This window comes from Cyanistes caeruleus, chromosome 18, assembly GCF_971803275.1.
Source record: "Cyanistes caeruleus chromosome 18, bCyaCae1.hap1.1, whole genome shotgun sequence".
Classification (NCBI taxonomy): domain Eukaryota; kingdom Metazoa; phylum Chordata; class Aves; order Passeriformes; family Paridae; genus Cyanistes; species Cyanistes caeruleus.
This window is the reverse complement of record NC_141718.1, coordinates 5,689,878-5,705,367: the sequence shown is the minus strand read 5'-3', so window position 1 is coordinate 5,705,367 and position 15,490 is coordinate 5,689,878. Positions and strand designations below refer to the sequence as shown.

The 15,490-nt window shown below is 39.7% G+C and overlaps 1 protein-coding gene across 6 annotated transcripts in view; it reads left to right on the top strand.

Moving 5' to 3' along the window:
* The window catches only part of GALNT9 (polypeptide N-acetylgalactosaminyltransferase 9), a 410,584-nt gene extending 402,575 nt beyond the window's left edge, over window positions 1-8,009 (top strand). For all 6 annotated transcript variants that reach the window (XM_086855455.1, XM_086855456.1, XM_086855454.1 and 3 more), the window contains 2 exons: window positions 3,753-3,920; window positions 4,656-8,009. In XM_086855455.1, the coding sequence (XP_086711581.1) occupies window positions 3,753-3,920; window positions 4,656-4,802 (315 nt within the window). In that variant the 3' untranslated portion in view covers window positions 4,803-8,009. The remainder of the gene's footprint in view (window positions 1-3,752; window positions 3,921-4,655) is intronic.
* Window positions 8,010-15,490: the final 7,481 nt, after the last annotated feature.

Here is a 15,490-nt window from a genome sequence, read left to right as displayed (position 1 = left end):
CCATTGTAGAATCAGCTGCAAAGCCCAGTGGTTCTATACACTTTTGTTGTAAAATAAATTAAAAAAAAAAAAAAATCTTCATAGAGTGGTACAGGGCATGCAGGTTTTGAATCATCTGAGAGCACTTACACAGCCCCTATGGAAATACTCACTGTCTCAGAGTCTGTCTTGAGTGCCATGATGTGGAGCTGATTATATGGTATGTGAAAGAGAGGAGAACTTAATGAAATGGCATCTTGGGATGGAAGGGCCACAGTGAGCAGCCTCCTTCTCCACCCTCCTCCCTTCCCTTTCACAGCAGAGAGAGGGGAGGCACCGCAGCTGTGAAAGAGAGAACTCCCTCTGCATTGAGAACAACCAGAAGGAGCAGAGAGCTCCGTGCTCAGATTCCTGGGGCTGGCAGCTACACAAACAGAAGGAATGGGAGGAGATGAAAGGCACTACTCGAGCTGTTGCTAGATTTTGCTGGGCAGAGCTGTGTCTGCCCAGATTTGCGTGCAGGGCAGCAGGGTGGATGAACAGGTGGCTTCTCCACTTGCAGGAAGCGGTGGGTGGGATTCTGGAGCAAAAATGGAAGTTGGATAACGTGTGATCTGTTTGCCTTGAGGGGACAGGCATTCTGGAGATGTTGGGTGTTTGGGATTCCTGCATCACTCACTGTTTCAGTTCCTCTGTCAGCTCACAGCTTGCCTTAACCTGCAGGACAAGAACCATTAAAGATTTCCTTTTGCCGGAGAACAAGAGTGAGAGAGAGAGGTTAAATTTAGTGTGGAAAGCTACCAGGCCCATCCTAGTAACAGTCTCCTACAAACAATTAATTACCTGTAACTGTTTGGTGCTTTTTTCACTTGACGGGAAATTAGCAGGAATTGATGTTTTTGAAGACAAATCCTCCAGTTTACAGCTCCCATTTTCTTACCACATTAATATTCCTGGAGGATCATATTCCATAGGCAGCAGCACTGACTATTTTTGATCCAGGTGTGGTGGCTTTGATAAACAACCTTTGACATTTTTTGCATTCTGCTCAGGTTTCTGAATTTTGAAGGGAAAACTATCCTGTCTTACATCAGTACAGCAGATGGTATCAGGATTAGATCTTGAGTATTTAATAGAGCACTTGGCTTCAGTGTCATTTGAATCCTTCAGCTCTTCCTAGATAAAAGAGAAAAACTGAGTGAAGGTCCATTCCCCTGTGATGTATAAAAGTGTGTTTCTGTTCTGCAGCTTGCAGTTTGGAGTGTGTGGATATCTAAGGATCTCAGCCCATCAAAACCTGCATGGATTTTTTTTTAAATTAGTAAGATTTAATATTTCTTAATAAAGGGGACTTTGTCATTAGATTTTGGCTGGTTGGCACTGGGAATGGATTTGACATGATGTATTGTGCCCACAGTCCTAGCACAAATTCAGGGATTATTTATTTGTGGATACTTTAGATCAAGTTTGGACACAGGTATCATTTTAATCGGCCATATCCCAGTTCCTGCTTTCTAGCCTGTAGTAATAAGCAACTTATTTTAATGCTTATTTTATTTTCACAGTTTATGTTGTCTCTGGGAAGTTAAGATAGGAATTCTTTGGTGGGAGATGTTATTAATAATATAGTAGTTTCTTGAACCTTAACTTCTGGTCTGATTTTGCAGAAGCAGGCTCTACAGCTTTCCTATGTAATATGGTTTGAACTGAGATAATTCTATGTGGGTGGGTTTTTTTAGAATCATATTTTATTGTGGAATAAGCCTAAGTTTTTTGTGACTGTTGGAACAGCCATAAAAACTTGACAGAAAGTGCAGATTCAGGAAATTAAGCCCATGTTGTTCCATTTATCTCAAGATTGTGCAGATAACAGCTTCCTGCACCGAGCCATCCCTGACCCTGTTGAGCTGTAACACAAGCTGCCACTTTCAATACTGCAGATAGTTTAGAATAGAGTTAATGTATCTTCCACTTCTAAAGTCTAGGCAGGACTGGCACTTTCTGCTTTGGCAGGCTGCTCTATAACAAAGTCTTTCCCAAGTGTGTGGCCACTGTGATGCAGAGCAAATGTAACTCTGGCTGCTGAGATCCTGATGACAAGGAATGTTTTAGACCATTTTAATACCAGTACAGAAAATGCTGCTCATCTCAAATAGGAAAACTGATCCTATCCTACAGAGCAGATAGCCCATTATAAACAGAACTTCTAATTATCTACATAAGGCAAAGCCAACAAGCTTGTGGGGTGGTATTTTTGGACTACAGAGAGATAATAAAGACTGCAAGATGAATACATTTTCTAGTCATTGTTTCAGCCATACCTGCAGTTCATTTGAACTCTGCTGAAACCCCATTAAATAGAATTGTGAAATATACAGTCAGGTTTCATTTTAAAAAAAAAGAAATAGTAAAAGAGAAAACATTGTGTTTGATTAGTATTTTTTTTTTAACCAGCTCCTTTTGATGTGGAAAAACAAAGTAATTTGTCTGACCTGGCAATCCCTTCATATTTTAAATTAATTTGCTTGCTTGAGCTTATTTTACATGTGTCCCTCCTAATCTCAGAGTGGAAAAGAACCCCAAAATTGTCTTGATTTAGTGTGTACAGGCTGTGCTGTGACAAAGGCGCTGTTCATACCCAGAGCATCCTCATCTGGTTATCTCTCTGCTCTCTCTGATGTAGGCTCTCTTCTTCCTCTGTGCTTCACATGGCTGCTCTGAACAGAAGTGGCAGGTGGGAAAATGAACACATACTATGTCAAAGAGCATCTGGTCTGGGAGCAAGTAGACCATGGTCTTTTTACCACCAGCAAGAAATGATTATTCACAGCATGATTCTTCTGAGGTTAATAAGGATGGCATTAGAAAGCCAGACTCTAATTTGGGTTTTTTTGATTGACTCTTAATGATATCTCACACATTGGTCAGTGGCATCCAATAAATGGCAGGCACTTCTGACCTTTCTTCCTTTTCTTGCTAAGTAATTTCAGCCATATAACAGCAATAGGACCAGACAGGCAGTGAATTTCCTGGGTGGTAATTGCATTCCTTTGGTGGCTCAGATCCTTACCCTGCAGCTTCCAGGCTCACAGCACACAAGCCACGTAGCTGACTCCACTCTGCAGTCTTTTGGCACCTGGGTGTTGCACTTTCAGAGTAAGAAGGGCAAAATATTATGCTGGTTTAATGACTCTGGGTTTAAGCACAGAAGTGAGAAGTAGATAAGTCTGATTTGACGTATTGGCCTCCTGCCAAATTAACATCGTGCATTTTCACTTTAATGTGCTTTACACAAAACTGAAATACCAGAGTGTCATTCTTTATTATGTAGGCCTGAAGCATATGTTAGCAATTTTGCTGCCATTTCCCTCATGGTTTCTTTTTTCCTCTCATATTTTTGGATACTGGTTGCACGGTTGGATTTTTTCAGTAATGTTTATTTACAAAAACTAATTAGACTTCTCGCTATCAATAGCCTCTAACAGAGCTCTTAAGAACAAACTGCACGACGAAATTGACATCATGTCCTTGTTAAATCAACTCCTGCTGAGTGGGCATGATTTACATATTGATTACTTCACTTCCTTGATTGCCCTTTTTGCAATGAAATAGTGGGTGGGGAGCGGTGGCGAGCAGGAGTGTGGGAGAAGGGAACGTTGTGTTCCAGGTTTTACCAACATTCCAAGATCTGCCCTTGAGCAGCGTGTTCCAGACCCAGCGTGCAGCAGGACAAAGGGCTCCTCCCCACCTCACAACTCTCCTTTCTCCCCCAGCTCGTCCGCTACAGCTCGGAAGGTGTCCTGCAGCTGGGGCCGCTGGGCTCCACCGCCTTCCTGCCCGACTCCAAATGCCTGGTGGACGATGGCAAGGGCAGGACACCCACCCTCAAGAAGTGTGAAGATGTCCTGAGGCCAGCACAGAGGTTCTGGGATTTCACACAGGTATGGAAGAGCTCAGGAAGCCTTGAAGAGGTGAATTGGACAGGAATGATGCTCTAGAGAGTATTTAATGTAAAACAAGATCTTTGAAGGGCTACACTAGGAATTCCCCCCAGTATTTTTTAGAAATAGTTATGTTTTCCATAGATTTTGTGCCACCCAGGAATATTCTTTCATTATTACTAGAAATTTTAGCATATGCTTTCTAGGAATTTTTACTTATCCTGTCTTTGAATATTCTCAATTTCTGTCCTGTTTGTCAAGAACATGCTTGCAATTGTTTACTATCCAGGAGTTTTTGCATCTAGAACTTTTCCAGAAGTTTTGTAGCACCTTTATAGGCATTTTTTAAGATCTTGAATCTTCAAATCATTTTTAAGACTTTCAAAAGCATTATTACAGTCTCTGGGATTTCCTATTTCTTGGGCTCTGTAGGGATTCACTAGTACTTTTTAGAGATTTTCTAGTGATTTAGGGGGATTTTCCCAGCAATTCCTAAATGTACAATTATCAAGGAATTGTTTTTGTACTTTTTATGTATTCGCTAGCTTTTCCTAGGAATTTCTAGCACTTTCTGGGGCATTTATCACTTGAAATACACAGAAATGCATTTCATAATATTTTTTAAGGATTTACAGGTCTAGCAGTGTTGTTTTTTCTACTCTGTTCACCTTTTGTATTCCTTCCTCTAATCTTTCTTTTTCCCTTCTTTTTTTTTTTTTTTTTTTTTTCCCCCAGAATGGTCCAATCATTAGCAGAGACACTGGCCGCTGTCTAGAAGTGGAAATGTCAAAGGATGCAAATTTTGGGCTCAGATTAGTGGTACAAAGGTGCTCGGGGCAGAAATGGATGATTAGAAACTGGATCAAACATGGTCGGCACTGACCGTGGGGCTGAGCTGCCTCTCCTGCTGGTGTCCACTGCTCAGTGTGCCATATCTCGTGAGGCATTTGTCTTAAAGAAAATTAGTTTGAACAGGTCCTGACTCTCAAGAGTCCTCCATAGTTGGGCATTCCAAGGAAAGAAAGAAGAAAAAGGAAAGCAGACACACATGTGACCTGTTTGACTCTTCCTTGCTCCAGCAGATGATGTGGGAAGCTTAACGAGAGTTTTCTGTTGATTTGGAAATCTTGCAAAGACCAGAACATAACAGGAAAGTGGATTCCTGAAGCTGTCCTAGAGGAATTGACAGATCTTTCTATGCTGAGTTCAAAGGAGACATCCCAATACTGCCTCATAAAGAGAGTTCTCTGATGAGTAGCTTTTTAGCTTTAAGTTTTGGACTGGTGCACAACTCCTATGGTGAATAATTATGTGCCTTTTTTATTGTACTTCATATAAAAGAGGACTGGAAAAATCCTACCTTTTCAGCATGTCTGGTTCATTGTACTAAACAAGAAGATCTGTAAATAACACTGGAAATATATTATAATATATGATACATTTCAAGGTTGATTGTTTAGGAGTCTCTATTTCTAGAAAGAGACTGTTCCGCAAATGTTTACAGGTGGTTCTCAACCTTTGAGCTGCTGGAAAGCAGCATTTTAGAGACCTCTTCTAGTTAGACACAGGTAAATGTTGAATAGGTAAAATAGCCACATGCTCCATTATATTGCCACATTTTACATTTGTTGGCTGTAGAGGCGTCACAATTTAGCACTTGGATATTTGGCTCTTCTGAGGCAGTAAATGTCCTGGTGGATGGATGGATGGATGGATTTCAGGAGGCCTCAGCTGGCCACAAAGCCCTGAGTGTGTGTGGGTCCCTGTCCTGCAGGTCACTGTTGTGTTGTTCCAGAGACTGCCTGGAACAAGGAAACTCTTTATTCTGGAAATAAGTTGACTGGCTTAGGTGCTATCTGTGGAGCTTAAAAACTCAGATCTTCCATTTTGTTTCCCATCCTGTGAAAATGTCAAATGTGAGCAAATATGCTTTGTGAGCACTGTCTAGACAAATTTCCTGAACAAACCAACAAAGTCTTTTCAGCATTTGAAAAACAAACACAAGCCTAGTGATAAGAAGGCAAATTAGAGCAAAAGGTAGGGAGCGTATATAAATACTGTTACTCTGAAATATAAATATTTTACTGTAGCTGACCCATTGGCAGCATCTTTGTGAACCTGAATTTAATAATGTATCCAGTGGTTCGTTCAGGATCAGTGCATATGGACAGAGCAGTGACAAGGTCTTATCCAAAAGGCTGTCACAGTTGATGACCACTGTCATCAGCAGGTTTTGGATGTGGGTCTGTGGCACACAGCTTTTCTGTACAGATGGTTCCAGTCATACTGAAGGAGAGACACAGATGGTATCTGTTAATTTCACTGTTTAATATTTTATAGGGTTTTTTTAAAAAAAAATTGTTTTTGTTTTACTGAGCCAGGAAAATAGGTAATTGCAGTCACTGTGGTACCGTGAATATTGGTGATCTGTTCCTTGAATAACTTTTGCCATTCCTATTTCAAGGCATGCTGAACAAAATTGAATGGAAACAAAGTTAATTTTTCAAGGGCATGATATGTAATAAAATATTTGCTTTTAACATGCAAAATCCATCAGTTCTTGTCAACTCTTGGTTAGTATCTAGAAAGCATATCACTATATTTTGCCCCAATTTTATTCTTGAAATAGAGTGTGCAGTACAAAGACAATTCTCCTGGAGTTTACTTCTGGCTAATTGCTGATCTTTATTCATGTCTTGTGGACCAGGTTACACGTGACTATACACAAAAGAATAATTCTGAGTGAGATTCTAGATACAAAAACACTTAAAATTCTGTGTTTATGGTAAATTGTACACAACCTTTTGAACAGTGTAATAAGACCTGCAGGGAGACTAGCATCTTTAATAAATCAAGCAATACTGTATAAAATCACGGACAATCTCAGTATTCAAGCCTTTCTGCAGGTCCAAAACAGGTAGGAAACTTCAGGCTAAATATAGATTGGGAACAGCTGCCCTGCATTTAACCTCCTTATGTTAAGCTATCAGACAATTTTAAATTATATTTACCATCTATGCAGCAGATGTTGAAGGCTCTGTACAGGAGTGAGTTTGTGAGTTTTCATCTTCTCTCCAAATACAATTTCTACCTTTTAAAATGTATGAAAGCTGTATTCTCCTTTTGTTTGTTCTCATGGAGTTTTACTCCTTGAGGGAGGTGAGAAAGCAAAAGAAGGAAAAGATGGTTTTGCCAGGTAAGATTTTTGGGGGAGTAACAGGTCATTCACAGCCATTTTTAGTCTTTACAGTGAGTAAGTGCTAACTATTTTACATGAACATGGCAGAAAATGGAAATTAAGTATATATCAATGTGACTAGTAAGTACCTATTAGAATATAAGGTTGCAGTACTGAACAGATGCAGATATGCCATGTGCTTTCTTTTTCCCTTTATTTTTTCCTTGTGTTGAATTAGCAATCTATACTTGATCCTTGGTTAGCAGTGGGGCAGCAAGTCTTTCAAACCCTGGGTAAATGAAAAAGGAAAGCTGAATATTTAGAGGAATACCAGGGTTTAAATCTACTCTCCTAAAAGGAGTCTTACATGGGCATTTTAGGAGCTTTGAAGCTGACAGGACCAGGTAGATCTGTGTTTACTGGCAGAGATTTTGAACCTTCACTCTGACACCACCATGATGGGAGAGAATTGGTTGTCTTGGAATTTTTCCCCTCAGTGCTCAGTGCAGAGCATTTGACTGTGGCCACACTGAGAGTGTGTCCTGGCAGGTTTGAGTGCCAAGGGCACCGGCTGCAGGAGGCTTGCAAGAACCAGACATAGAGTATAAGAAGAAAACCAGGTTTTTGTGGTAGATAAATGGCTTTGAGATTTACATAGTAATATAAAATAAATAACTCTTAAAAGGTGGAGTTGGTATTTTATGTGATTGTAATTTTTTTAAGACTTGCTGGAACAATTTCTTATATTTGCAAAACACATCTGTTGGATTAATTTTACTTTATTCTTTATCTGTATGAACCACTGCTTTGGCTGTGGTACTAACATGGTGACTCTGCATGTGAGAGGGTCTTAAATATTCTCTCATCAAAGGAATAATAATAAAAAAAGCCTTGAGTATTATCTGTTTTAACCAAAGTCTATGGTTCTTTTGTCAGTATTTCACCCCTTAGTATCATCTGAAATCCTGCTTAATGGTGTTCAAATTTTCAGTCTTGTTTCCCACAGTGCAGCATTCTAGATCTCATGAAAAGTATTCAATGTAGTGTAATATGCCTTGTGGAGAAAATTCAGATCAAAGACTTTCTATGCTATTTTGTTTGATTTAGGGGATTAAGGAGCTAAATACTAGGTCACAGAACAAAAGAACAGAAGGTAAGAAAGACCAGCACTGGTAAGAAAGTCTAGCACACCGTTGTCAAAGGCAAGCCAGGAAAAATACACTTTTCTAACCATGTCAGGTCCCTAAAAATTAGCTTGAGTCCTAAGGTAATAAAAAGCCCTTTCTTTTTTGAGAGCTACAAACTATTTTCCAAGCTGAGTTTAATTTCTGTTTGGTTGAATCTATTTGTTCCTCAGCCAGAACTGTCCTCTAGCCTTACTGGCTTGCTGGTTCCTAAGGCATGCTAAGCTCCAGTGGGAGGGAACCAAGAGAAAAGTTGATGCTTTGGAAGGACCCTCTGGATTCCCCTGCAATCATGTAAGATCTCTCTTGTGCTCACCCACCAGAACTCTTCAGGGGCTGTTCCTCATGCAAAAAAAACAAATTCAGGTTCCACAGAAGTGATCTAAGACCAAAATATGGAAACAAACAATAGATCTTCATACATATTTTGAAAGTGTTGAAGAATTTCTCTCAGTTGAATGAATAGTTTGGGGCTCAATGTATCTGAAGATGAAGCCTTCATGGTCCTTAATTTATATTCCTTTTCATCAGCCTGTTTCTTTTTAAAAACTGTGATCTAGTAGATGAAAACCTCACTTGCCATGTGACAAGGGGTGTAATCTATCCAACACAGGATAGCTGCAATTTTAAGTACTTAAGCCAGAGCTAATAAGATTTAATGAAATAGCACCAGTCCTAATCTGTTCTTTAGATCAATTACACAGCATGTAATTTCTTCAGTATCCAGTGTTCATTTGAAATGGTTCATTACCAGCCACACAAAAGTGCATTATGGCCTGTTTCAGGATCCAGGGAGCTGGGCTTTAAGAAGAACAACAATAGAAGTTATAGTTCAGAGGGAGTTTAGCATATTATTATTCAATTAGGGCACAAATACCTTTGTTTTTTCATGAGAGGCTTTGGGAGGAAGAGAAACTACCAGAATTCACTTGATTGAAGGCAGTTCTAACAATGATGTTCTATTTTTGCCTGCTGCTATTTTGACTGCCTGCTTCTTAGTGCTGATCAAAGTCAATGGCAGAGGTCATACCACAGATAAAAGAAGGTATTGCCAATTAGAAGATCTAGCTAACAGGCTGGACAGAACCCAAGGAATGATCAGGTCTTCACATGTCTCTAGACTTAGATGCCACCACAGTAAACTTAATTCCCAAAAATTATCTTTGGAAAGAATCCCAAACTACAGTGACATCTTCAGTACATTATAATGGATTTCAGAGTGGCTTCATAAAATACAGTGACTTGCATTACAAAAGCATTAATAACATGTAACTAAAAGCTATTGAGTTCAGGAGTTGTGTTAAATAAAAACAATGGGTTTTGGTTTGGAATTTGAAGAATTCTTACAAATACCCAGTGAAACAATATATGGCAACTTGCCTTTGAAGAACAATTTCTGAATCAGGAGTGTCTTCAAAGACATGTAGAAGCATTGACTACTTTTCATAGTATTAGTGTTTCCTATTGGCCATCAACAAGTGTTGTGCAGTTCTCAAATTCTTTGTAATGTTTAATAAGAAAAAAAAAAATGCAGCAACTAGAATGCAAGTTGTGACTGCAAATAATTTTTCATTATGTGGCACATCATCAAATCAATTTGTATTCACACTGAAAAAGTTAATAAATTACTATGAATTTACTGCTGACATGAGCTGCATGTTTTATCATTATACATTTGGACACGCACATTAAAATTCAAAGGTTCACACAGAGGAAAACTAGAACAGCAAAGCATATGGGCATTTTAAAATTTAAATTGCACATATTGTGTTCTGAAAGGTAGTCACCACAATAAGAGACTTGGCCCTGAGGGTGCACATCCAAAACTGGTTTGATAACAGCCCAGACTACTGTCATCTACATAGCCCAGCATCTCACCACTGCAAACAGTCAATAATTGGTGTTCAGAAGAATGAAATAGGATGCAGGGTAAATGTAGAATGACCCTTTCACCATCTATCTCCCCCTAAATTTTCAGGGTAAGGCCTTCCCAAGCCAGAGGCTCCACACACCAACCCAACCATTAGATTTAATGACACTGGGCCTGTAAGTATCCAATCCACTTAGAGCTCTGGATATCACAACACCCTGCTGTAATAAATAGCACAATTGCTGTGAGTCAGTACTACAGCCTCTCATTCCATAGGATGCCCTGTAGTTCTCTTATGGTGAAAAGCTGTGAATAACTGCTGCCAACTCTTTTTTAACACCCTTCTTAGTTTGACCTCTGTCATCCTGTTTTAAAATATATTTCTGAACTGTCATGCTTTTTTTTTTTTCTGTGTCACCAGCAAACAACTTTGTAACTGCACAAGCAGATGCTCTGTGTCATCTCTTGTGCTAGGTGATAGCAGGGTGAGAACCCATCGGGTTCCTGAGCTGCTCAGTGGGATAAAACATACATTGCTGGTTTTAACATTGATTTTGGATCTCAGCCAGGCTGTTTCTCCAGTGTGTATGACAAAGTTTGAAATTTGTGATCAAGGAGAATAGAGCATCTGAGAAAGGATCCAAGTCCTTTCCCTCTTCCCTTCCCTACCCTGCTGCTCCTGCTGGCAGGAGGCTGTGGAGCACCCAGGATTACAGTTGAGTGACTTGGACAAGAAATGTGCCCAAGCTTTTTTCCTTCCCAGTTTCTGCAAGGACAGTGACTGCCTAAGTGGAAGAGCAACCATTGATTCCTCTATTTTCCCAGAGGAGGTAGGGTTGCCTGTAGTCTTCAGCCACTAGCCCCAGAAGGAATGGCCTGATACAGCCTTGGCAAATTTAGCTCCATTCAGCCTTTGCATTCTTTCCATTTCTTTGTAACTTCATGCTGAGGAGTCTGTGTAGAAACACTGCTCTGTTTCCAGCCAAGGCATTCTCTACACCAAACTTCCTGTTGTAATCAAGCCAACATCCCTTGGAAGGAGAAACATCACCTTTAAGGTACCATATGCTTGCTAGAATGAATGTTTTGTGAATAATATACGGCAAAATTAGGTTTGTATAAATATTTTGTCAGCAGTTCTGCACCTGACAACATTTATACTGAGGAAGTTAGCCTAAGCATCAGATTTTTCACTGTGTAGAATGTATTCTGTGGATGTAGCCACCCTTTTGCTCAATAAATCTTCATGAATTGACTGTGAATCATTAATACATGCCTGTAACTGAGCACTGAGTGGAGTGATAATGATTTTTCGGCCTATAATGGCTCAGCCATATTTTTGTTTTGTTTTGGCTGTTTGTTGTTACTGTAATGGAGCTGAGCACCTTTACTGCTTAGCCTTGCCTTTGCATCCTGACTCATCTGCAATTTAAAGCAAGGAAACAAGGACAGGGGTATTTTCCTGTCTGTAATGTTGAGGCAAAAGCAAACAAACAGGTGAAACCCCCTTTCTTTATACTAGAATTTATGAAACATTCCTTACTTGTGAATTAATCCAAGAATTTATATCAGTGTTTAAAACTAACTGTAACCCCAAGAAACAAAACCTTGAAAATTTAATGCAAGGTTTTTCTGGACTTTGTTCTTCCAATCATTAGTCCACTCTTCCTGCTTAACCATATCCTACAATTTTCCTTTTAGGATTAGTCTTTTTCTGTCAACCTTCTTTCAGGTGTGTTACTGATGTAGATGATCTGCACTGGAAAAACAACAGCCTTCTAACTAACAAAATTCTGTCATTTACAGAACTTAGATGTAAGGCTGTGACCAGCAAAATGTGACATTCATTGGACCATGTGTCCATTGTAGACCATTATTTATTTTTAAAAGGCCAAGCAGAGCTTTCTAACAGCTTCTGTCTTGCTGACAGTGCAGGCTGTAAGATGACTCTTTGGGTGGGCCCAGCTGGCAAAAAAAAATTCTTGAGGAATTCAGAGTTGCAGTAATGGGATGGGAAGAGAGAGACAAGGCACATCAGGATTCCCTTGAACTAGAAAAGTGTGAGTTAAACAAAGACTGAGCTGCACTGTCCAACCTGGAAATCATCAACTGACACACAGCAATTCACCTGGTGATAAGGCCCTGGGTTCTTTGCATGCATTGAGCTTTAATAAAGGGATTTAAATTGGGATTCAGGAAAGATTTTTTTGCTTTTGCAGTTTATTACAGCAAAATCTGCCTAATCTGTTGACAGAGATCCAAAACACACAGGTCAGTGCAGCGGTGTGTGCTAGCAGTGAAACATTTGCCAAAACCTATTGAAATTTTTCGTGTGCTTCAAACATTGGCATTCTGAGGAGAAGCTAGTGCCACCTATCATCAAAAAGTAGGAAATTAAACACCAAAGTGATGTGTTTAAACTGGAGAAACTGCTATTTTCATTGCAAAGCTGCTTGTTTTATATTAAAAAGGCAATTAGTAAGATGTTGGGGCTGCTTGGGATGATTGTGGGTGAGATGCTGGCCTGGCCACTCTCACCCTGCAAAAGAGGTCAAGGCTAGGCAGATTCTGGATGTTCTGGTCTTGCTGACCAAAGGGAGAGTTATGAGTTTATAATCTGCATCAAGGGTGCAAATGCAAGTCAAGCAGATCAGTTGAGGTCCAACTCACCACAATTAAGTAGTTAAATATTTTTGTGAATCTGAACCTAAATAACTTTTGCTCCACTTTTTCTCTTTTTAGTGGTATAAATCGTTTTGAGTCACTCTTGAGAGCAGAGTGTAGGTTCATTAAAGTGGCACAGATATTTTGAAAATGTTTTTCCTTTTTCTTTAGAAAGGTACATTTGGAATGATAACCCTGTTGGAGTTTTTGTTTAAAATACTCAAAATACATCCTAGCATGTCCAAGCTGTGTTTTTTTCCTCACAGTCTCAAGCTATCATAATACTGAGGCCCAGGATACTGCATTGTGCCTTCTTTTTCTGAAAAGAAATGAAGTTCAAAGCTTCAGTGGGCTCCTGAGAGGCCCACTGTGAGGGATTTGTGTTGTGTTCAGCCTTATTGGGAAAAAAGTCACGACACTTTTCATCTCTTAGGGGCCTGCTTCATTTTTTGATCCTGGAGCCAAATCATCTTTCTTAAGTCTGAATCCAAGGCCCTTTTTGCCAGCCGTCAGGCCAGGGTGACATAAGGCTTTCTCTCTCTTTATGACTCTTTGTAACTATTAAAGCTATTCAAGACCTTAAAATTCTAATGGTTTTTGAAGTAAATTTTGAAGCTCTTTGCCTGACCACAAGTCAAAATAGTGGACCTTTAGGTTGTCTTTCTTTCTTTTCATTTGAAATGCATTGATAAATGCATGGATGATAAATTTAGTCTGAGGCAAATGCACACAGCATCACATCTCACAGAACTATTCTTTGATACACCCTCTGAAAATTCAGCTTAAGTAGAAAAATGCTGGCTGCTTAGAAAAATGAGGCTCCTAATCAGTTAATTTGTGCCAGGCCTGAGGACTTCATGAAAACCTGTGGATTTAATGTGCCATATATACATATCATCTATATATTAATACTCTAAACACTCTAAAATAAATAACACACTAAAAACTACTCCTCCTCTTGTTAATGTGCTGATAAATTCTGATTCAAGATAAGGTTCTGACTTACTTGGTGTGTAAATATCAGTGTGACATATATCATAGAGCTCTTACAGCGCACAGAGGCCAAACAGTAGAAGAGCATCAACACCATCATAATAGTGGAAAAGGAGATGACAAGTAAAAACTATTTTAAATATGTTTTTACAGTCTACACCTCTACATCCCTCCCTCTCTCACTTCATTCCCCAAGGTGAATCTCTTGCTGACAGAACTAAGAAGTTCTGTTCTAGCAATGTTTTGTTGTACCTTATCACATAAAACAAATGTTTTTTTCAAAAGCTTTCTTACATGAAGGCAATGAAGTAAATCTAATCTCAAACATTCCACTCAGGCTTACAGAAGAGCAAAGAGGACTCACTTTGGCTTGGATGACATTTATGGCCTGCAAGCAGCTCATGGATAGGAAAAGGCAGCATGCTGTTCTCTGTAGGATGTACAATCTGAAACAATTTTATCAGAAATACTAGATAGAAATCTTTATAAGCTGGAGTTCAACAACTGGGTGGTTTTATCTTAGAGGCAAAAGAACTAAAAAACAAACCCCACTACTTTTAAAATCTGCCATATGCACAGTAACTTGCAGTTAATAATTAAATTCTCACAATATCCTTTCACAGTTCCAGGCAGACCATATTGGCTTAGGTTGGCCTGGTTGTCGAGTGTGAACTGAAATGATTTCTAACAGCAATCAAATACATTTTGAAATATGCACATAAAAATCCTAGCTCAGAGGCTCAAAGCAATAATGATTCATGTATTGGCAAATGAACCTGTCCTCTGCAAGCTAGCCCCTGAAATGTAATAAGGGGTCAGTCCAAGGAAATAAAAAAAGCGTGTTTATTAAGATGTTGAGAGGTAATATTTTGGAATGGGAGTTTGTGGTGACATATTCAACATCTAGTGATTGAGGTGTTGGACTGGCCTCCAGAAGTCAGTCTTTGTCAAGGGTGCCTTTATCAAATCTATATCCATGGAGGGATTTAGGCAATGTACTTGCCAGAATTCTTCTGTCCCTTGGTGGTACCCAAGGGAAGCTCTTTGCCCCCGGTATAAGCAAGACCAGGACACAGAAAAGGTGAGAACAGCTGTCCTGTATCTCCTGTGCTGTGAAGATGCTCAGGAAAGGGCTGTGTATGAGACCTGGGAGATTTCAGATAAATAACACAACTGCCTTCTGCTACCACTTCTGGACATGTCCAAATACACTCTGAAGAGATTATGAATTAAAAAAAAAATAGTAATAATCTCCCCTGGAGCCTAATGGCATGAGCAGTGGCTAGACACTGCTTTTCTTGCTTGTTTTGAGCATGAAACAGGGGCCAGATTCTCTCTCCCCATGAATGCTCATCACCTGGGACTCAGAAGGGCTCACAGGGCTGGGACTTTGACTTGGTGAGCCACAGAAATCTGGGGACACAGGCAGCCCCTGGGTTAGGCTCTACCACCATTTATTCCTGTGCTCTCACACAGAGCACCATCAGTAAGAAAATGGGAGAAAGAGAGGAGCAGCAGTGTGGAGGAAAAATCAGTAAGGACTCAGGTATTTTATGGGAGCAGAACAGCCTTAAATAAATATCTGCACAGAACCCCACTCCTTGCATCTGAGATGCTGGTCCATTTTATCCCACTGGTTTTAATTTGTGGCCTGAGGCTGCTCAGCTAAGTGGCATTTAGT